Here is a 23,520-nt window from a genome sequence, read left to right on the forward strand (position 1 = left end):
AAGACATACTCAGCTTACAGTTGGCCTCTACCTGTGGATCAATAAAGAAAGCTCACAATTTCTGGATAAAAGACTCCATTAATTCAAGTAACAGTGGTCAGATTGTGAATCTGAGGGACAGTTGTGAAAATGAAGACGAAGAATCATTCTAACGCTCTGCTGGAGTGAATGTGTTAAATGGAAGCTGCATAATATGACTCAGGCACTGGCCATACAAGGCTGACCCTCAGAACACAGCATCAGAGCAAGAGGGCAGTTGTGAGGGAAGCCACAGAGAGGCCAACAATCACTTTGAAGGTGTTACAAAGCTCATTTGCTGTGATTGGGTGAAGATGCACCAGTCAATGACATCAAGAGCTCTGTTTACAACTGGCCTGTATGGGAGGGTGGCTAGAAAGTTGCCATTAGTGAAGGAAAAACACATCAAAGCACGTCTGGAGTTGGTCTGAGTGACCCAGCTAAAATGTGAGAGAAGGTTTTTTGGCCAAAATTCAAAATGCAATATTGGGCGCAAATCTAACACTGCCCATTCCCTTACAAACACCATCCCAACAGTGAAGTATGAGGGTGGCAGCATCCTGTTGGCTATTTCTCAGCTGGGACAGGGCATCTTGTAAAAACAGAAGAACGAATGGTGCAAAACAAAGAAATACTGCAAGACAACCTGCTTCAGTCTGCTAAAAAAGCTAAAACTTCAGAGAAGCTTCACCTTTCAATGGGTCAGTGATCCCAAGCACAAGGCCAAAGCAACACAGGAGTGGTTGAACAACAAAAAGGTATAGGTATTCTGCAACAGCCAAGTCTAGATTTCAATCCAATCAAGAATCTGTGGTAGTATTTGAAAATTGCTGTCTGCAAGCATCATAGTAACCAACTAATCTGAACATCCTAGAGCAAACCTGCCAGGAGGAATGGGAAACGGCGCCATCTATGGTGAACAGTATACAGAGGTTTTAGAACAACATATAATCCCACCCAGCCATCCAGGGAAGGCCTTGCCTATTTCAGCAAGACAATGACAAAGACTGGATTAATACTGATGGATTTGATATTATGCTCAGTGCTGGAGGCTTTTATGAATAACTTAAATAATAATAATAGTAATAAATTAATGTAATAAATCAATAATAATTCAGTTTTGAATGGAAAATAAATGAAAGGGAGGAGTATCTATCTCTTTTATAGCTTCTTGACTTCCTACAAAGTACTTGAAACCTGTGAACCTGCACAAGCCTGGCATATTAACACTTTTATACATGCCAAATTGGGTTTATATTACTGATCCCAAACCTTTGAAGCAGTAGTGTGTATGCATTCAAAGACTGACAGCATGAGACGTTGTTTCAAAAAAGCATGTTTTATTATGAACCAGCACACATCTAATACTTCATTATTTGATATGTGTGTGAAATCCTGTTCGTAAGGCATGGTCAGTAGAGGTTTTTGAACATTTTGCGGAGCACACTGAGACCGAGTCGAAAGATATTTAAACATTTTTGAATTTTTGGATTTGTGCACTCAAACACCCTTTACTACAAAGGTCACATTCACATGTCAGATAAGCGAGGGAACACATCGTTTAAGTTCCTGTCTTTGGTTTTTCGTAAAAAATAAATCAGCTAAAAGATTTATTAAACGTAACAATGTATTTCAAAGCTAGTGTATATAAAGGTAAGGCAAAGCAATACATCTCCTTCCCCAAAATGTTATTATCGGTACTGTAACACAGTGCATACAGTTGCTAATGCACAGTATTGTTTTATACTGTCCATCTACAGCCCTCTCAGGCGGTACCAGACTCAGCCTATGGCAGAAAGGAGCACTTGGGTGTATTCTGGAAGCCATGCAAGAGGGGGTGTGGGCTGATTAGAAACGAGCGCGGATGCGTTCCAGAGGATCTGTGTCCCACATTTTGGCATCCCATGCTTGGAACCAGCCGGTAAAGGTGGGCGGCTCAAAGCCCTGTTTGATGGTGGTGATCGGGGTGCCAGTCCGTCCAGCTGGGTCTGAGTCCACGTATTCTTTGGCTGGAGAGAGGAATGCAAGAATAATTACACGACAATAATGTGCGTTTGAGAACGTTTTGCTTCTCTTAAAAAATCTAATTTACACTTCAAAACTAAAAAAGCTGTGTGCAAAAGTTTGGGCACCCCCGGTCGAACTACATATTTTGTTCATTTGGAAGTTAAAATAAGTTCACACCCCCTACAGAGAACATTGTTGGTGTTTATTCGCTGTATTTCACATATTAGGGAAAGAAATAAAATAAAACATGTGTCCTGTGCAAATATGAAATTTATGGTTTATTTTTCCAATATGTTAAATTCAGCAATTCTTTAGGGTATTTTTTTAAGCATATTTAGGGTATTTAAACTTTTCCATAAAGTCAAAGACCCAACATATCTGACCGACTACATTGGGGGTAACTATTCTTTTAAAGGCTGTTTAGTGTGGCCGGTATTGACCACACCATATGTTATGTTACACAGAACACTTTTTGCTAGTGAAAAAAGTTGCACTGTTGTATCAGCACCTATTTTAGCGGATCCACTCCTCTCCACCTCGTTGGCCTCATTGCCAATCCAGAGGAAAATCTACAGAGACAAAGACGTCACATTAAATGCTGGCACTTTCACACACAGGAAGCTTTACTGAGCAAACAGGATGTGTCTGGCAGGGTGGGAGTTGCAGTGTTTCCTCTGCAGCTCTGAGTTTGAGGGGGAGAGATGTGATAGAATGTGCAGATGTACCTGGCTCCAGGTGTCCAGAAGCATGACATCATCGGTGGCTAAATCAGCCTGAGTGAAGTCTCCTGGCACTTCTTCCACCTGGGAGGAGGAGCAAGGTGAAAGAGAGAGGTTTAGGGGATTTTGTGACCGCAGTTATTGCACAGGCGACAGCGACAGGGTGTGTCGGCAAGTTAGGTCACTATTTCATAGAAAAGTTGGTCATATCCCTCAAGTAAAACATAGTTATGTGCAAAAGTTTGAACACCCTCAGTTAAGTTACATTTTGTTGATTTTCTACACAACACATTCGCAACAAGAAACTAATGTAAAAATGGCATTTATCAGCCGATTTTAGTGCACAATTTCTGTTTATTTGAGTTTGACATATCAAACAAAATAAACCATAAAAAATAAAAAGTGCACTTACTTTGTCCAGCCACATTTTATGTTATATATATATTTTTTCCAATACATTAATGTGCATTAAAAGGTGTTCTGTGTAGTGGATGTGTCCTTATTTTCACTTAGAAAATCAAAAGCACACATAAGTTGACCAGGGGCGCCCAAACGTTTGCCTACATCTATAGCTAAAACAGCAGTAGCAGTTATTTTAAATGCCCAAACTGTGTCTGGACTTTTGTCCGAGTCTATGGGGACTCGTCCTCGTTTGTATTACATAATGCCAAACGGAGCAGTTTACCAAGGCCGCTTCGTCATGTCATCGCATAAAATTTTATGGACAAAATTCTGTTCATGTGGACGTCAGTAAGCTGGCAAGCAAAACAGTTTTTAATGCTATTCTGCAAACCAAAACCTGTTCAACACACTGAAATCAGACATGTGAAAAGTCCAAATTTACAGTGCAAAACTAAAAAAGCTGCGGTCGTATGATTGGTTGAATTATAAGTTTTGTTTGATTGTTCCTGTAATTAAATGTAATTATATCCTCTTAAACAGATGTAGAAACAGAAATAGTACACTGTATATTTCACTATACAGGGTGATTAAAAAAGATTCATCCAATTTCAAAATGATTGATTTCACTTGTAAATCATTACAGAACAATGCAGTGAACTGTAAATGGTTTAAATGAGCATAAAGTTTATTATGTAATTTTGCAAGCTACTCCAGCTGTACAGACAACATCAACACCATAGTCAAATTCATCCCATACTCGACTGAGCATGTCGGGTGTCGCTGCACTCACAGCTCTTTCAGTGCGATTTCGGAGATCATCCAGTGTTCTTGAACCAACGCCGAACGCTCTGAGCTGTTGGAGCTTCACTGCCCACGAAAATCACGCAGTTATGACGGATTCACTCTTATTGAAGTGGAGAATGCAGAACGCTTTCTGCTCAGGGGTCTCATCTCCTCACAGACTGAAGGGAGCCATCTTCTGGTGAAAGTCAGAAACTCTATGACCCCCACTTTCAATTGGATTGTGATTGGTTCCTAGACGCCTCACTGGTGTAAAAATATGGTGCTTTGAAATCGGATAAGATTTTTTGAATCTCTCTGTACATTTACTGGCCTTTTAATCAATATCTAGAATATATGCCCCAACCTGCTTATTGTAGCTCCTGTTACAAAACTGAAAAAACAAACCTGGAAAACGAGACATGTGTTGGCTGATCCGGGCTGAAGGTAAAACCGTGTAACCCAGGGGTGTTATATGTTACCCGCAAAGGGCTGGTGTGGCTGGCATGAAAACTCGCTGCCACACCGGCCCTTTGCAAACAACACTGGACATCCCTGACTATTGTTTTAATTCAGCTCATCCACTGAAGCCTGCTCCATTCACTTACTATGAGGCGTCCAGTCTTGTTGGAGCAGCCGAACAGGCGAGGAGGTTGAACCGTCTTCTGCAGACTGCTGGACGTCTGATATGCCTTCTTTCCACCAAGAGCAGACCAGAAGCCCGCTGAAGGAGGGGTAGAAAGAGAGAGAAAATATTACGACAACTTCAGTAATGTTACCATAGACATCTTTAGCAGTCCAGCATGTTAAAGTGGTAAAATGTAATGTTTTCAACCAAATCTACTGAACTTTACTCTACACTCTCGGACATACACCATCCTGTAGATCACAAGTCACCAACCTGGAGATCTACTGTCATGCAGAGTTTAGTTCCAACCTTAAACTAACACACTAGCACCAATTAACCAGCTGGTTCCGAAACCGTTTCTTCCCCCCGGGCCATCAGGCTGCTGACCAGCCAGTAGTGCTGGTGTATCGGTCTATAGGGCTGTCACTGCACCTCTGAGTCAGCATCATGATGATCTCCATGGACAATCCACACTGCATCCACACCTCAACAGACTCACTCTGATTTTATTGCACCTCCAATCCAGCAAATCTATACTCACACATATAAATTGACATCTTGTACATCTTCTATCCATATCTTGTATAATCTGGAAGATTTCTTTATCGATATTCTGTCCCTGTGTACCTGCATCTTATTTATTATCTACCTCATATGTATATATATATATATATATATATATATATATATATATGTATGTATTTTTTTTTGTATTTAGGCTCTACAAGGGGGCTATGCACCCAGATTTTAACTCACCTTTGCACCTGTGTAAATGTGATGTGACAATAAACGTGATTTTACTTGATTTTGATTTGCCTGTCCTTAGTAAGTAGTAAGTCCTGAGTATTAGAACTGTGTAGAACCTAACTCTGCAGGATGCTAGGTCTCCAGCTGGGCACGCTTGCCCTACTTGAACTTTTGCTAAAAATGAAATCTCTAAGCTTTCAGGTGAGTTTGCACGTGCATAAAAACATTTATAATGTACCAGACACTTTTGCATGCTCATGAGACAGTATAGACACTGCATACTAAAGTTCTGGTGTTGACAAGAAAGTTTTAAATTGGCAACTCCCTTCAGGGGTTCAGTACAAATCCAACTCTATTAACACAGACAGTGACCCACCTGGCTCCTTCCCCTCGGCCACTTCAGTGACGCTGCCTCCCAGGAAGCTGCAGACGTATTTGGCAGCGGCCAGCTCCTCTTCCGTCGCCCCAACTCCTCTCCACAGGAACAAGGAGTCAGGGCTCTTCAGCACAAACACATCATTGGTGTTCAGATTCGAAGCAGTGGGCTCCACCTGGGGGGAGGGAGGAAGAAGAAGAAGAAGGAGGTTGTTGTGCTTCTTCTTTGAGATTCAATGGAGTTTTTCAGATTCTATGCACTGTAAATAGAACAATGTCAATCAATCTAATTCACAAGTAATTGTTGAATTGCAAATCTATTTTTCAATATGTCACATTAATGCTTTGAGGCCTAATGATTTGAATTATATCAAATCATGGTGTGTGTACTGTGTTCGGTTTTGCAGTATAACGTAGCTAAAATAACCAGCCCTATAAAATATTTATGAAATAAAATAAAACATAGTGAAGCAGTTAAGAAAACCTAATTAAAAAATAGAGACAACAAAAAATGTTTAAAATGGCAGAAAATATTAATTCCTAGTGTTGCGGCTGTGAGTTGTGGGTGTGGCTGACCTCCACAGCACGTGTAGCACGGGTGGAGCTCTGGCGAATGTGGAAGAGACGCGTGCTGCCCGTCCTGCTCTGCCCACCTTTCCGTGAAGTCCCACCCAAGAAGACTATCACTGGCTTGCCCTTAAAGAGGCTCATCAAATGGGGGGGCTCCTGGCCTTGAGTGACACGCACCTGCCAATCATCACACGGCATCATTGTGAAATTTAACAATGCAATAGTCAAGAAAACTCGAGAACCAGTTATCTAACATTAGTCAGAGCATGTCTTAAGCAGTTTAAGACAGTGATTCTCAACCAAGTGCCATGAAAAGCATTTCATTTTCTGTTTCCTGTATTCTGTCACACCTGATTCATGAGCCAAGTCACATGTTTGGAAGGCAAAACATATAAAAGCGAATATTTTTTTTTAAAACCAGCACATTGAGAACACTGCTTTACACTGTTTAAAACAGACTGAATTTCCCCAGGACTGAAAATGAGAGCCACACTGTATGTGATTAGTTTTGAATCATTGAGGCTAACCTGGACAGGAGCTCCCCCCATGGAGTCATCCAGTTTAACAGTCAAAAAGGCTGAAGCAGCCAACTCGTCCTGGGTGCACTTCAGGCCCTGCCTACAGTGGTCAAACAACAATAGCGATCAATCAATAACGTCAATTACTGAGAACATATACTAGTCATGTACATCATGGCTGGAGGGTCTCACCAAGTGTAGATGATATGCTGCTCTCTGCCCCCCTGGTTGTAGCTGTAGAGGATCAGGTAACAGTCTCCTCCGTAGAACTGCCCGTAACTGGAGGGGTCCACGGGAACCTTATCCCCACCTTCAACGCGCCACGCCTGTCCAGGTAAACCAAGATTAAAACCTCTTCAACCAATATGAAACACTTTATTTTAACAGTGCGCTATACTTGCTTCGTAGACGTTTACCCTGTAAAGGACTTTACTTTTCCTAAAAGTAACCTAACCCTAATCTTGTTAATTAGCTGAGTGTCACCAGAGAGCCTGTTAACAATTTCTGCATTTGTGGATAATTTAGTGCACCATCAAAATAAAGAGTGATAAGGTTTTTGGGTGCCTTATCACGGCGATACGCCGTACCACTGCCATAAACCCAGAAGGGAATATTGGTTAATTTAATATTGTTTAATATGTCAATGTTTACAGGTCTATATCTTTGCCTTTGCTAACTCAGTGTACCTGTGTATCCGCTAACATAAAACAGCATCAACATTAGGTGACTCCAGGAGTATTTTACACATGCATTAGGCATGTCACTCACAGCAAGTGGCAAAAATAGGCTTGAAGCTTACAACTGTACATCATGTGGATGTGACTTCCACGACTTCTGCTACTTGCTGTGCACAGCCAGTATAAAAGGCTACAGTCATTAACAAATGATTTCACTGCAACCGTCAGCAAAAACTGAGGTTTTCCCCCTGGTTTAAGATAGATAGATGGATGGATGGATGGATGGATGGATAGATAGATAGATAGATAGATAGATAGATAGATAGATAACTTTATTGACCCCGAAGGGAAATTGCAGTTTTACAGTAGCAAGGCATATAATTGCACATAAATTTACATATATTAGGCAGAAATAAAATAGGAATAAAAACAGACATAAATTAGGCAGAAACAGGAAAATAGACATAAATTAAACTATGAAAGAGTAGGAATAGAAGTATATCTATTGCATATTTACATGGCATATAAGACAGATTAGCTGTATTTACATGATAGCAGGTATTGCACTAAGTGGTATGAGGTAGTTTCAACACAATGCATATAAGCATAACTATGAATATCAGCTGTGTTTACAGTCTAAAGTGCACAGTGAAAGTGTCATTACAGTAGCAGGTTAAGACATATTGCGCAGCGTGTATTAACAATAGAGGAGATACTAAATGCACTTTATTTAGCTGTGCTCTTATGGAAAACCAAAACAAAAAAATATTAAAAAGGAAGAAATATAAATGGTTATGGTGGTGATGTGCCCACCACCCTGTTTGGCATGTTGCCATTGCATAGTTGTAGTGATCATTACAGGCTTATCATAACTTTAAAACCCTACCATACAGCCTTGTTCAGGGGAGGGCAATCAGGGCCAACTATAGCATCTTGTATTTTCCTGATTTATCGTACTTTAATTAACAGATAATCTCACCTGAACTTTCCCTGATCCATCATCCACCATGCCATGTTGTGCAGCCATGGCTTTGTTGGAGTGCAGGCTGGAGGCATTGAAGGGGATTTGCTCCACCTGGGCGATCCGGCCGATGGTGTAAGCCTTCCCAGGGCCTGTGGTCTGATCCTTATCCCTCCAGTTACTGAAGAACTGCTTAAACAGGGTGGTCTCCCCTCCAGCAGGCATCACTTGGACCTAGTCACACATTAAATAGGTCAGGTGAGAAGTTACTCGCATTTCTATCTTCCTAGGACTAAGAGTGAGAACCACACTGTCTGTGATTAGTTCTCGTATTGATTCACATTTATTTCCTAACCCTCATTTGAAGCTTGAACTTTTTTATTTTAGACCAAAAGCTTCCCAAAAGAGAAGAATAGAGTCAAACATATTTCAATCTCGGTACTAATAGATGATAAATGTGCTAAGAAGTTCCACTGCAGTTCTACAGGACACCTGGATTCACCTGGGTTCAAGAGGACAGCTGATTAGATCCTTACCTGGGTGGTTTTAGGATAGTTCTTTTCTTTGATAAACTGATCTGCTGCTTTCATGGCTGCCTTGCGCTCTGCTGCATTGGCGGTTGGACCTGGGGGTCAAACAAACACTAGTGGGTCAGAAACAGACTCTGGTTTTCTCACCTTTGATTTCATTCAGTCACAGTTTAACTCAATAGGTTTCCAATCCAGACCAACTACAGTACTGATTAGCTGACCTAAAGTACCAGTTGAGTTAGTAAAAAGTGAGAGTTTAAATTGACGTTTTACCCCAAAATAGTCAATCAGCCAAAATGTTTAGTGTAAGTTTGCTTCTCTGGTTTTGCTCTGGAGCTACAAGGCTCCAGAAGTAATGGAAACGTATCCCACCAGTTAGCATCAAGTTAACTACATGACTAAATATGAGGTAAAAGGAAAACTAAGCAAATTTGATTTTTCAACAAACTGTCGCATTAAGCATGTTGGGAGTGAAACAGAACCGAAATGTGGACTGGACTGGGTTGGGAAATTCTCTGTGTATGTAACCAATGACAAAAAGAAAAGTGGACCCACCTTTCCACACGAAGATTTTGCCATCAATGCCATTGTCGAGGATGTAGCACTCGCTGGGAGATAGCATCTCCTGCTTGAAGGGGCTGCTATGAGCCACCACTGAGGCCTTCATGGAGCCTGCAGCATCAGAAACCTAGCACACACACATAAAGATATTAGTTACCAGCCTTACTACTGCTTGTTGGTCCCTCATGACGTTTACACCTTGAAAGTAATCTTCGTACATTTTAACAAAAGTTTGTCAAAAGCATTGATACTAAACTTTCAACCACATTTGTGTTTGTAAGTAGACTCTTGTGCAAAAAATGGGCCAAGCCCAAAGTAGTAATGGTTTTTCTTGATGGTTTTGGCCTGGTGACAGTCTAGATTTCAACCCTAGGCAAAAATCTACATTTATACAAGTACATAATGCTTATGTAACTATATATAAATAATTATGAAATGTAGGTCAAATGTATAGCAAATTACAAATAGGGCTTAAAGCTACTAACTAAATGATAAACAAAGCACAATAGGAAATCCATCAGTCTTATGAGACATAAACAACTTTCTGACACACATACAAACATAAGCAGACTGTTTACCATGTACAGAGTACCCTTCTTATTGGCCCGCTCTACAGCCTCGTCATCGGGACCTCCTGGTGGAATGTTTGGCCTTGGGCCAAGAACCTAAAAATAAACACATGAAAAAAATCCTTTTCCTGTCATAATGCCTGGTACAGTTAAACTGCACCCAAGAAATATCCTACAACTATATGTGGAGAATGTGGTCAACTGAGGTCACTGTCTAGTTAGATGTATAGCATCACAAAGTTAAATAATTTCATCTTATTTGAACTGTTTGCTTCTTTAATTGGGCAACATATTTCACAACTGAATGCATACAAACAAACCCCTTTTGAACATAGGGATGAGAATATTTATCATAATTGTGATAAATTCCATTACTGAGCATAATGTCAGTGGTTAACATTCACTAACTACATGTTCGACAACAAACAGAGAATAATTAGTCCCGTGTAACTGAATATAGTGCAGCACAGTATGGAAAATGCTGAAAACAAGTCACTGTATTGATATTTTTTTGCTAGTAATTTGGTAAAAGTGGCTCTACTTTGTCTTTTCCAACTTACCAAATTTCAGAAAAATCATCATCACTTATCATGTATTGTGAAAACTTCTTGAAGTATTGTGATATTAAGTTTTTTTCCATATCGCATACCTCTATTTGAACATCTGTCGTGTTTCTGTTTTGCTGTTTTCGTGTCCTGTGTATAATAAAGCCTTACGTCAACAACAGCCTGCGGCTCAGAGCCGTCCTCCACAATCTGCACTTTGGCCCGTCCGTTCCGTTCATTATCGCGGATGTCAATGGCCACCTGAGATGCCTTCAGGCGCTCAAAGCGGTTACACTCATCGCCACACCACTGGTAGATATCCTGGAGAAAAAAAAAGCATTTTTAATATAATATTCAACTTACAGTGAATAACATTTACATTGGTTTGAAGCCATTAGATCATTATAGCCATTAACGCCTTATTACTAACCCTCTAAACTCTTAGGGGTCTATATGTGTGTCCACACTTTAGTTCCTCACTCTAATAATTGCAAACATTATATATTTAAATTATGAATTAAATATCTGATATCTCAAAACTACAAACCAGGGGTACTCAGCCCTGATCCTGGACATCTACCAGCTTACAGAGTTTAGCTCCAACCCAAATCCAACACACCTGATCCAGGTAATGAAGGCCTTTGTGGGGGCGCCTGAACATTCGAGCCAGATGTGAGGGATCTGAACTTTCCAGGGTGGTAGATCTCCAGGATCACAATTGAGCACTCTTGCTATTCACCATAACTAAGCTACATAACTTATATTTTAATTTTCATAACTTTAATTTAATTTTTAATTTTAAATATGAATTATTAGCTGCTTAATAAGGGACACATGTGTTACTCTCATAGCTAGATAACGTACATATTAGTTCCATAGTAGTTACTGACTAACTCATAGCAGTTACTCAGTAATAGATTAATATTAAGATACTTCAGGTACTTAATAACAGAATAGCGGTCACAACATGAGCCATGAGGCCGCACTGAGTTCCTTGAGTGTTTCTGACCTTGCCCAGGTCAATAATGAAGCAGTCCCCACGGTTGAAGCTGCCCCAGGACAGAGGCACCTCTGTGGCCCGGATCACCCTCCGCCCCTTAACGTGGAGCAAACGCTTCACGTTCATGTCGTTGGTCACCACATGCTGGAAGCCAGACGCCACTCCGCCTTGCTGCGTGGGAGAGAGGAAAGCTATCAATGGGTGTTTATGATTAAGAAGAACTTAACTGTCATGCCTAAACAAGTATAGACCAAGCTGTCATTATTAGGTTCTCCCACCTCCTACGCCTCCTATATAGATGCTCTTTGTAGGTTTATTCCTTGTGTGGTGTTGATGTGTGTGTTACTCAGTGGTCTGGTGGACCCACCGCATTATTGTTTTTTAAATCAATACAGCCAAAACAATTTATGTAAAAATACCAGATTTTTAAAATATCACAAGTGTCCAGCGTAGGGTTCACCTTTAGCAGCTGTAGCCAGTCAGCAGCCTGTCCATGTTGTCCACCCTCACACACATACACACACAAACACACAGACACACACGCTAACAGCAGGCCATGTAGGAGGAGAACAGAGTGAAGGACACAGCACCTCCACACTTTTACTCCCCGCGGGTTCACCCAACACCACATGTGTAATATAAATGTGTGGGGGGTGAACAGAGTGAAGACACTGAAAATGGGTTATTTTATATGTTCTTCACAGAAAATGAGCAAAGGACAAGAATCTGAGGGTGAAATAATAATAAATAATCATTTTTCTTCTGGTAAACATTGAAAATGGACCCCAACACCACACAAGGGTTAAGACTAAGGTTTAAGGCTGTACTAAATTACAGTACAATACCACTCTTATGGCACTTACTCTTATGGTAACTTTTTTCATAAAACATGTTTATTCTCTAAATAATTTAAAGACCCAGGGAACCTAAATTTTGGAAGGTCTAATCAGGTTAATCTTGTACTATATGTACCTTTTGATCATGTTCCAGTAAATGGCCAATGTATTTTACCATCCTCTCAATGTAAACTGACCGGTCCTAATTTTGGGTAGCGGTTCTTTAAGCATTTCCCTTACCAATCACAAGGACATGTGTCTTGCCCCGCCCACACAAAGCCGTTTCAAAGTCAGAGAAACTTAGCAAGCTAAAGCTAACCCAGCATAACCAAATGCTAGTAAGCTAAACCACCTGTACCTGTCCCCGTTTATTCACACGTTACTTCATCTGGCCATTTGTTTGTCCTTCCGTCAGTTCCATCTGTTCGTCCAGGACTTTTTTCATCCAGTTACCATCACATAAAAGCTGGAAATGATTTTAGTTCTACATGAGGGACAGAGCAGGCTGGGAGTTTTGAACCTAGAGCTGTCAATCAAGCTGCTCATTAGCCACGCCCACACAGCTCTCAGACAGGTCTGGTGTTTTTTAAGCCGTGTTTTATCATATTTATATCTTATTTTTTCATTAAAGCCTTACTGGATGTTTAATATAACACACAAGGTTAATATCATACAATTATTAATATTTTACTCTGTGTTCATTGGGATTTTAACCCCTTTAAAGGTCAGGAGCCACAGGCAGGTCCCAACTTTTATTACACACCTCTGTAACTTAAGAATAACTGTGCATTATCCATGTATTAGTCCACGTATTCAGCATAAAGAGGAAAATACAAACTCAAGAGCTGGAACTGGAGCAGCACAGTAACATTCACACACACACTTTCCACAAGGCTTCCTGCCTGTGTGTGTGTGTTTGTGTGTGTGTGTGTGTGCATGTGTGTGCGTGTGTGTGCGTTTGTGTGTGTGTGAGTGTGTTTTCTAAACCAGAAGTCCTCCCCTGCCATTTCTGGAGCCTAATTAGCTCACAGAAACCGAAAGCAGATGTGACCCAGTCTGATGATCTGCGGCCACAAAATCACCATGGAAACAGTTGGCATGGAGAAGAAACCATGCAAGAATGACACAGTAGTGCATATTTACTCCAGCGACAAAATGGAGGGGCTTCCAAAAACAATACCCAGAATCTTGGGCTGTAAATCAGAGAGTTGCCTGCAGTTTAAAAACACTATTTCCATCACAACAGGGAAAGTCTCCACAACGAAAAGCACTGGTCTCTGCTCCGTTACACAGTTTGGAATTTTTAGCACAATGTATGGAAAGTTAAATTCTTATTCAGGATTTTTAAATTAAAAAAAAATTAGGTGCTCTTTCAATACTTTCAATTTGGTGTAACTGTACTGTCCTACAGCGAACTCACCTCTTTCCCTACATCCTAACCAGCTTTAGCAGCGTTAAATCACGTCTGCTCCTCACAACTCCAGCACTGTTACAGCGCTCGGACAGTCATATTTTAATATTAGTGCATTCCCAAGCAACGAAAGTGAAAGAAAGAAGAGGGTTCATGTAAATTACAGCTCCGATTTAAACGAAAGTAAACTGAGGAAGCTGTGAGGCGTTGGAGAGCGGGAGAGCGCTAGCTTTCCAGGCTAGCTGTTTTTAGCAGCTGGCTAACTTGAAGCAGCGCGCTGTCACTCGCACAGCACGGAGAACTGATGATACTGTAGATCAAACAAGACACAAAAGCACCACTTTCAGTTTAAACGTACCTAAAAAGAGGACTCTGTTTGTCTGGTGTTGATATTTTGCGGTTCACCCCTTAAACTACTACGATAGTATAGAGAAATCCAGTCGTCTAGCTGGTGTCTGAATACTGTGATGTCATCTGTAACGGGGTAGCCGAGCGCTCGGCACCAGCTAAAATAATCTGTTTTCTTTCTTAAATTATGACCACTACAAAAATAGCCATGCTTTTCCAGCTGGTAAAAACAGCTCACCAGACACTTTCTCCCACTCTCCCGTGACGGATTTGTGAAATGTTCCACTGTTTGAGTGTTTGTCATGTTCTGAACATAAAGGATAGTTTAAAACAGCAATTAACCACCCAGGAGCAAAAATCAGCCTTCGAACTTGAAAGAAATAATGTTTTGACATTTATCGCGGTATGTATCGCTATCGAACGATATGAATTTTGTTTATCGTGATAACATTTTTGTCCATATCGCCCAGCTCTACCCAGCGTATATGATTCTGCGGGTTTTTTATGAACGTTTTGTGCATTATAAGTCAGACGTAATGCAATAAGAGAAACGGCACCTTATACTTGACGCCGGATTTGAAGTAGCCAAGGAAAGTGAGGGACTCGTTATTTTGAACTTCGCGAAACTGGACCGGCCCACCGCCCAGGAAGTCGTCCAGCTGTGTGGCAAAGATAGCTGCAGCTCCGCTCTCATCCTGAGAACACTCGCTCCCTACAACACCAACCACACAGCAAATAACAGGAGTGTGAAAATGTATTATGATGCATCTCGATCGATCTGAACGTAATGATTCAACTACATAGACAGTGGAATGTCAGAATCAGTTAGAATTGATTATTATAACACTCAATAATGCTTATGCTCATTTTCTGGCCACAACTTCTCAGCTTGAGAGGTACTTTACACATTAAAATTATAATCAAAACACTGTCTATATTCCACTACTTTGTAAAAAATTCTTAATCGTATCTTTATGAGTTACGAATCAGAATTTTGTGCTTTTTATATATATATATATATATTGCTGCTGTCAGAACAAAGCCTTGTATCTCTTTTTTGGTTGTTTTTCAGTTTTTTACATAATTTGAAAATGACTGTTGTCTTTTACATTGTGTGTAAATGTCATGATGAATGGACCAAAAGAAACGGCCCAAAATTACTTGGAAAAAATGTCTGGTTCCATTGACTTGCATTAAAAGTAAAAAAGGTTTTTTCCTTCTCCTGTAAAGTTACCATTTTGGAGATACGAGGTTTTGTTCCGACAACAGCGATATATATATATATATATATATATATATATATATATATATATATATATATATATATATATAATACTGCAACAATTTTTCAATATCTGACTTTTTCGTATTGAGCAATGTGAACTGACCGAGCCACATGTGAATGGCATAGGACGGGGCGGGGGTGGTGTAGAGCAGGACATAGGCATCTCCGGTGTAGAAGTTTCCATACAGCTGCTTGGGAACAGGCTTCAGGTCCATATTCTCCACTCTCCACACTTGCAGGCCAGGCTCTTTCCCGGCTGCCTGGAACTCCTTATGGAACACCATGATTCTGCAAACACAAACACGTTACTGCTGCATGGAGAACAGCATGCTCACATTCAGCACATGATCATTCTGAGTTAATCAGATGTGTGTCCGCGTATTTCCCCAAGGGTCACTTCACGACCCGCTGGGAGGACAAGAGTGAGACAAACATGTGTGCACCTGCACAGGTAAAGGCAGTTAATTAAATTCTCAGTTACACTCAAAAAGCAGCAGGTGTGTGCATGTTTGGAGAATATATTAACAGGTATTTGGGTAGTTGTTACAGCATCAAAAGAGCTGTGAAAGAAAATGGGATGACTGTGAACGTGGATGAGCACAGCTGAAACTGAAATGGACCACGATGTAATGAATATTCATTGTATATAAATATAAATAAGTATTGCAGTTTACAAAAAAATAAAGTTTCATTACAGTCAAACTAGATTAGTCATAGTGATCTAATCTAAAATAGCTGGGAATATCCTACACTGCTCACTCACTGGTTCAGGCAACGAGGCCTGCTTGGCAGGCGTGGCTCATAGAAGAGAGCCACTATGAACAGACTAGAACTACTGTTCCCATAACAGTTCAATCAGACTGTACTGACTAAAAAAGGCATGAAAATGACTGTCCAGGGAAATCATACATGATCCAAATGAGTATATCTGACTGAACAACACACCAAAACAATCCTTACTGCAGTGCTGAGCCTATAAAATGGTTCAGATTTTTAATTATGGATCACTCACTAATACTGCAATAAGAAGGACAATAACAAGCACCATTGGCTATGAATCCTGGTCCCTTATTAAATCCACTAGACAGCTTCTTTACCGTCTAATCTCATAACTCCACACTAATCCAATCAACAGCAGAACTCCTCCCCTCAACATGGTTTATAATCTCATGTCTGGTCTGGCCAAATGAACCACACCTTAGCCTGGACATTTACCTTCTTTTTCTATTTAAGCCATTTACGTGGACGAAGTGCACAAACCATGTACTTGAGTTAAAGTAGAGACACCTAAGGTATAATATTACTCCAGTAAAAGTAGAAGTTCCCCCCTTTAGACCTCCACTTGAGTACAAAAGTATTTGCCTTCAAATGTACTTAAGTATCGAAAGTGAAAGTACTAAAAGATTAATTATGACTTTAATGTCCTATTATCATTTTTGTAACAAGACTCGCTTCATTAACTCATTTTAGGTGAAAATACTCCAGTGTCTGTCTTGGTAAACCAGTCTTTTAATAGAATGTCATTAATTAGTGACGCTGATGTCTATTAAAATGATCATAAGCACAAAACACTGAAGGCAAACAGTTTCCATCAGGCAGAACTGAGTGGCTCTGAAATCACTTTTTGCAAACAAGCAAAGTTTCAGTTTAAGATTTATTTGCAACTTAGTTACAAGTTTAAATTTACTTTGTTCGAACCCTGATTGGTGTTCTTGCTTTGCGCTTCTTTTGTTTTGACGTTACGTTTTTATGCACACATAAACCAAAAGGAACGACAGATTTCTCATAATGTAGCGGAGTAAAAAGTGAGATATTTGACTTTGAAATATAGTGGAGTGAAAGTAAAAAGTCGCCCAAAATGGAAAAACTTCAGTACAGATACACAAAAAGCTACTTAAGTACAGCAATGAATTACATTTACTTCATTACTGTCCACCTCTGATTTAAGCACAGTGTGACGCCCATGAATGCTGTGTTGTTATGGCTTTAACATGGAGGGCTATGGTTTACAGATCATCGCAGCGGTGAGTCATACAGACCAACCGCACAGACAGGACACTGCACGCGCACAAGCACGGACGAGTTATAAAAGGAGGCTGTGGCTGAAAGCCTTTCATCTCCACCCCAAACACACTGGGTGAGCGTAAAACTGAACGGAAGACACTTTTTCCAGACAGAACTGAACGGCTGCTGTGTTACCAGAACAAAACCCAGAGCAGTTCGAGCAAATTCACCTTAACTTCCATCCCACTTCTGAGAAAAACGCCTCGAGTCGCGTCAGTGATAAAGCTGAACCGAAACCTCAGCTTTATTGCTCACTTCCTTATCAGCTCACATCTACAATACTATTTTTACGCGACCTGCAGCATCAAATGCATTAAGGCTGCAGCCTTAGTGACTTAGTGGTGCGCTGTCAGCGTTTACCTCAAACCAAAAACGTTACTGTAGTCGTTAAATGCAGTTAAAGTTCCCTCATCCTGAGCAGAACCCACCCCTGTGAGACTCACCTGCCTGTATTCCTGGTGAAGGTGAACTTCTGGAGAGATTTCCACTCAGCGATGAGGCTCTAGCAGCTGCTGTCCGCTGGGCTGGATGGGTAGTCCAGATTCTGCAAACAGACAACTGAGCTCAGGCTTGTTTTATAGGATGTGAGGTTTTCAGGAGGTGGAGCATCAAAAGTGCCAAAGACTTATGCAACAGCACTGGGCTGGAGAGAGGAGGGCACTAAAACCACCCCAAAACCTAAAGCGGTCTTATTTTAATGAAGTAGGTATGAAAGTAGTAGTAAAAAGGCACGAGGGCCAAAAAACTAGTCCAGCACTGAGTTTCCTGTAGAACTGGAGTGAAACCTCTCAGCACATCCAACATTAATCAGCATAGGAAGTGGAGTTTGTTCTTCTGTTCTTCTCCTTTTGGGATTGTTTTGGTCTAAAAACTGAACGAAAAGGCTCCAAAGTGAGAGATGTGAGCAGCAACAAAGCTGAACCAGCAGTATTAATGGCTGGGATTCAGGAAACAGCAGACTGAAATATATTCAGGTACAATCTTAGCAAAAAGGGTTCTATATGATAACCAATAAAATAAAACAAAAGGTTTCTATGATGTGTAATAACAGTGGAACCCTTAATGGTGCTATCTAGAACCATTTTAAAGAGTTCTCTAAAGAAGCATGTACAACAGGTTCTCCATCATAGAGAAAAATCATTGAACTATTTATGCATTCAAATGTTTGTTTTTTTTTCATGGTTATATGTATAACCATGTCACATTTTAACTAAAGGGGAATTCCACCAATATTTTTAGAATTTCTCCATAATTAAATGTGTAAGATGTAGACAAAGCAGTGCAGAGTTGTTTGGTGTGTGCTCAATTCTAGAAAATCTTACTGAGTCTGCATAGTTCACAGTGGTGGTTATAGGAACCAGACATCTGAGAGGTTTAATACCCCGAAAAGCGACTTTACAGACAGTTATCATGGGAAAGGGTTATGAATATGCTGTCTGATGTCTGAGACGTTGTTTTATGGTAGGTTTAAGATAAGCTTTTAACCTCAAGCTTGTTTTTTCATTCATAAATGGTGGAGAGGTACATGCAGGGTGTTGAGAGGAAAAATAGTTCCCAAAGAAGACTTATTTTTCCAGTTGCACCAGCGTTTCACCATCATCAACATTACATACAAAATCTCAAAAGACATTTAGATTCAGAGGTGGTTTTGGACAGTAAATAAAATGGCTGTATTTGTGATGTAAACATTATGACCCCTGGTTCCCATCAACACCACTGTAAAGAAGTTTCTGAATGATTTTGTTTGAATCTCAACGACTGAGTTAGGCAGGAATTTGGAAAAATCGGTGGAATTCCCCTTTAAGTACATGAAATAGGGCAAATGGAAGTCTGTGCTATCCAGCTGTGACAGTACCTTATCTAATTTGACAATGATAGCAAATATTCTCAGATAATAAATCAAAGATTTGTGGAATTCACAGGGCAGGAAGACATCAGTGAATCAATTCTCTGATCTGTTATATGGAAAGCTGTGACAAACTATCAATTTGCTGTTGTCAAAACAAAACCTCGTATCTCCAAAATGGTAACTTTACAGGAGAAGGAAAAAACCTACTTTACTTTTAATGTAAGTCAATGGAACCAGAGTTTTTTCCCCAAGTCATTTTGGGCCGTTTCTTTTGGTCCATTCATCATGAAATTTACACACAATGTAAAGGACAATGTAAAGGTTTTGTTCCGACAGCAGCGAATTATATAATAACGTATTCTAATAATGTACTGACATGAAAGAGTCTACCTAAACTATAACAGCATGATGCTTTTCCATTTTAATACTACATTAAAATGCATACAAGTATCAGTATTCAGGACCAGGGCATTAAAAACGGCACTCTGATTACTCATTTCTTTATGTTGATGAGAGGAGAACAAGCTTTCAATCTATTTCTCTCTTTCTATTCCTTCAACTCCTTTCATTTCCTCATTTCATGTACAACTTCTCTCATTCTTTGTACGACTTCTCCACCTCAGAATCCATCAATGATCATTTTCTCTGTTTCTCTATTTGCCCTTGTAAGAACAGAGCAGACCACACTGAAAAAAGTAATGTGTTGAATTTACTTGATTCAAATATGTACATAATTTCCACATGACTAAATCATATCAACACATATTTGCCTTTCAGCTTAAATACGTTTGGCAACAATTGTGCGGATGTAATTTATTTAATTCACATAGAAATTATGCACATATATCATACAACTACTGCTGTTTGTACAACTACAACTACTACAAATGATAATGAGTTTCCTTCTAAAATGCTGTATATCCATTTATAACAATTTTGATATGAGGTTTTGAAAAGAATAACATATGTATGATAAGGAAAACACATTTTTATCTCTCCTATAAAGGTAGTGTTAATCATAACAAAGCCATGATGTTTCCTGTACATGTAAAGCCCACGCTTAAACCGACATATCATGAAAGAAAAAGAAAAAAATCCTCAAAAATGGAAGAAAGAACTTTATTAACACTAAAAAATGCACTTTACATCATTTCCACATGAATAACATTTCATGCCTACATCATTCCGATATATAATAAAATATATTTCTCATGTAAAAATGATGCACATGTTTGATTCAAGGGAATTCAGTGTGGAGGTAAAAGCGTACAGCTGGCCCAAAGCTGCAGCAGGTCACCACAGAGCCAGCAAGCTTTTCTTTCAATATCCCAACACCACAGCAGCCCAGAGAGCAGGCAGGCTTTGCTTTTAATATTCAGCCCAGATCTACCCGGAGTCCTGTATTGCACTAAGCACACCGCTTAGCTTCCATACACCCACCACTTCTTATGAAACTGGATCATCATCTCTAAGGCATTCTACAAAGAGAGGGCTTTCAAACCCTGCAGACTCAACCTTTACGATAGTTCATGACTGCATATACATTGACTTGGCAGTTTATAAGAAACATCTGCCTTGTACCTGCACTGGCCATTTTATCAGAAACGCCTGCCATATAAGTGCACTATAGGTGAGAGTTTACAAGTATTAACTGAGGAACAACTGGTGCTGCATAATTTATCAGCCACTATCTATGCCATTCATCAGTGGGTAGTGGGCCAATCTCAGCACAACAGTGCACTGACATGGTAGTGTGAGTGGCACTGGTGTGAGTGTATCAGGCACAGTGGTGCTTTTACACACATCAGTGTCAAATCATGCAGCAGCAGATGGGCTGCAGTCATTATATGGTGTTTCTGATAACATGGCCAATGAATGTAGCTACAAGCCTCTGTTTTAGATACGGGGACAGAGCTTCCTTTATTCACGTCTCCTGAAGAAGAGAAGCTTTGGCGTAATTTGTAAGGGAGAGACTGAGTCATAACCACAGGGTGAGTCAGAAGCAGAGGGCCTTCGTGCTAAACTGAAGGGTTTCCCCAGCCTGTCCAGTTCTTCCATCACAACGTGTCACTAAAACAAAACACAAACTGATGTCAAATGCTTCCTCTACACTGAGTTATTCCTTGGCAAAACCGCTGTCCTGCTATTGTAGTACAGTGAAGAAACAGAGGAAAGCCTCACACTCTAAGGCTTTGTGTCTGGACAGTAAACCTCGGCCAGATTCCATTTACAGTTTTCACCAAAAAATCCTGCACAAAAGGCACATCGATACATATGTACTGGATCTTTCAACTGACCTTCATTTCCTTTCTGAATGATCAGTGAATAAAACTCACTCACTGTTGGCCTTATTAGACAATGGGCAGTGGCTGGTGTTAAACATTCAATTGAGATATTTGTGTGTGTGTGTGTGTGTATATATATATATATATATATATATATATATATATATATATATATATATATATATATACATGATATATACATACACACATGATGAATGGACCAAAATAAATGGCCAAAAATGACTGAAAAAATTCTGGTTCCATCATTGACTTACATTAAAAGTAAAGTAGGTTTTCTCCTCGTCTTGTAAACATATATATATATATATATATATATATATATATATATATATATATATATATATATATTTATTTATATATATATGCCCCCCACAGTGGGTAGTGCTGTTGCCTCACAGCGAGAATGGCCTGGGTTCGATTCCCGGCTGGGTGACCAGGGTCATTTCTGTGTGGAGTTTGCCTGTTCTCCCCGTGTCTGCGTGGGTTTTCTCCGGGTACTCCGGTTTCCTCCCCCAATTGGACACACTAAATTGCCCCTAGGTGTGAGTGTGTGTGTGTGTGACTGTGTATGTCTGTCTGTCTGCCCTGCGATGGACTGGTGACCTGTCCAGGGTGTATCCTGGCTTTCGCCCAATGACAGCTGGGATAGGCTCCAGCACCCCACCGTGACCCAGAAGGATAAGCGGTTTAGATGATGTATGTATGTATGTATATATATATATATATATATATATATATATATATATATATATATGCGTGTGTGTGTGTATACAGACAGGGCCGGATCGGGACTTGTTTTCAAACCAGACTTACAGGATGCAAATCAGCCTTCCTCAAACTGTAACTGTATTTCTCCTGCTACTCACACACAAACACACATACACAGCATTACCTTTGTCCAAAATAACTTTTTCTAAAATCTGCACATTTTTCTGTTCATTTCTTTCTCTAATTTATTATTTATATGCTACACCAAGAAAATATTTTACTTTTGACAATACGATACGGGTCGACTAGTTTGGCTCGGTCGCCCAGAGTGCAAGAAGGCTATTGATCTGGAAAACTCCTCCATCTTTCATTGTGTTGTTTATCTCTTCATCCACTAGTCAGGCTTGGTCAGATGTGTTTCTGCTGTAATTAATAACAAAAATGCATTCTTGTGGTTAAGATGCTTCTCCAATCCTCTCCAAATGTGGTTTGAGTGATCTGCTCTGAATCCGAACACAGTGAGTCCTGGTTGTGTTTACATTGGCTTTTCATGCGATCAAATTAGATCCGAATGTGATCTGATCATCGAAAACGCGTGTTGCAAAATCTGCTCATCCAATGTTTATTCTGAAATTAATGATAATAGAGAGTTTGACCCCATTTTTTTGCAGTACCAGCCTCTCCTCCTCTAAGCAAGCTTTGCACTAGATGTTGCAAACACTGCTGTGAGGATTTGATTGTATTCAGCCACATGAGCATTAGGATCAGAAATGCCACTTCTCCCAAAGGTATTGGATGGAGCTGCATCACTCCTGGGAACAGTTCCACTGCTCCACAGCCCAGTGTTGGGGGGCTTTATACCCTTCTAGCCAGTGCTTGGCATTGGGCATAATGATCTTAGGGTCATGTGTGGCTCCTCCATCCCTGTCTATTGACAGCGCGTTTCTGTTGAGATTATACAAGCTGCAATCAGTACACCATAGAACAGCTGAATTCACAAACGAGAAGGGGTGTCTGGGTACGTTTGGGCACATAGTGTATTCACTCTGACCCATATGTCAGTGACATTTCACTTGATATTTGAGGAAGTAGCTACAACTATCAAA

At 40.1% G+C, this 23,520-nt stretch overlaps 1 protein-coding gene across 2 annotated transcripts; it reads right to left on the reverse strand.

Annotated features, from left to right (window-relative positions):
* Positions 1-1,341: 1,341 nt before the first annotated feature.
* Positions 1,342-18,132, reverse strand: scinla (scinderin like a). 2 transcript variants are annotated; one of them, XM_036569783.1, is made up of 17 exons: positions 17,999-18,132; positions 15,591-15,775; positions 14,760-14,914; positions 11,617-11,778; positions 10,779-10,928; positions 10,072-10,158; positions 9,488-9,620; positions 8,939-9,027; positions 8,421-8,636; positions 6,957-7,090; positions 6,774-6,864; positions 6,253-6,423; positions 5,678-5,852; positions 4,535-4,650; positions 2,751-2,828; positions 2,534-2,594; positions 1,342-2,027 (listed from the first exon to the last, which is right to left on the reverse strand). In XM_036569783.1, exons 2-17 carry the CDS (start codon positions 15,769-15,771, stop codon positions 1,867-1,869), a joined length of 2,160 nt encoding a protein of 719 aa, XP_036425676.1. In that variant the 5' UTR covers positions 15,772-15,775; positions 17,999-18,132; the 3' UTR covers positions 1,342-1,866. The 2 variants fall into 2 exon arrangements, with proteins under 2 accessions (XP_036425676.1, XP_036425675.1); XM_036569782.1 differs by having other exon boundaries at positions 17,995-18,130.
* Between the last annotated feature and the right edge of the window lie 5,388 nt (positions 18,133-23,520).

The sequence above is a fragment of the Colossoma macropomum genome, unplaced genomic scaffold (genome assembly GCF_904425465.1).
Source record: "Colossoma macropomum unplaced genomic scaffold, Colossoma_macropomum, whole genome shotgun sequence".
Lineage (NCBI taxonomy): Eukaryota > Metazoa > Chordata > Actinopteri > Characiformes > Serrasalmidae > Colossoma > Colossoma macropomum.

Bases quoted from the DNA above. Each gene is read 5' to 3' on its own strand.
- scinla (XM_036569783.1), bottom strand. From the start codon at position 15,771: ATGGTGTTCCATAAGGAGTTCCAGGCAGCCGGGAAAGAGCCTGGCCTG. The intron at 11,779-14,759 runs GTGCCGTTTCTC...TCTCCCACGCAG, and splicing joins AATCCGGCGTCAAGTATAAG to CAAGGCGGAGTGGCGTCTGG. The intron at 2,028-2,533 runs GTGCTGATACAA...TCCTCTCTCCAG, and splicing joins GAGTGGATCCGCTAAAATAG to CCAAAGAATACGTGGACTCA.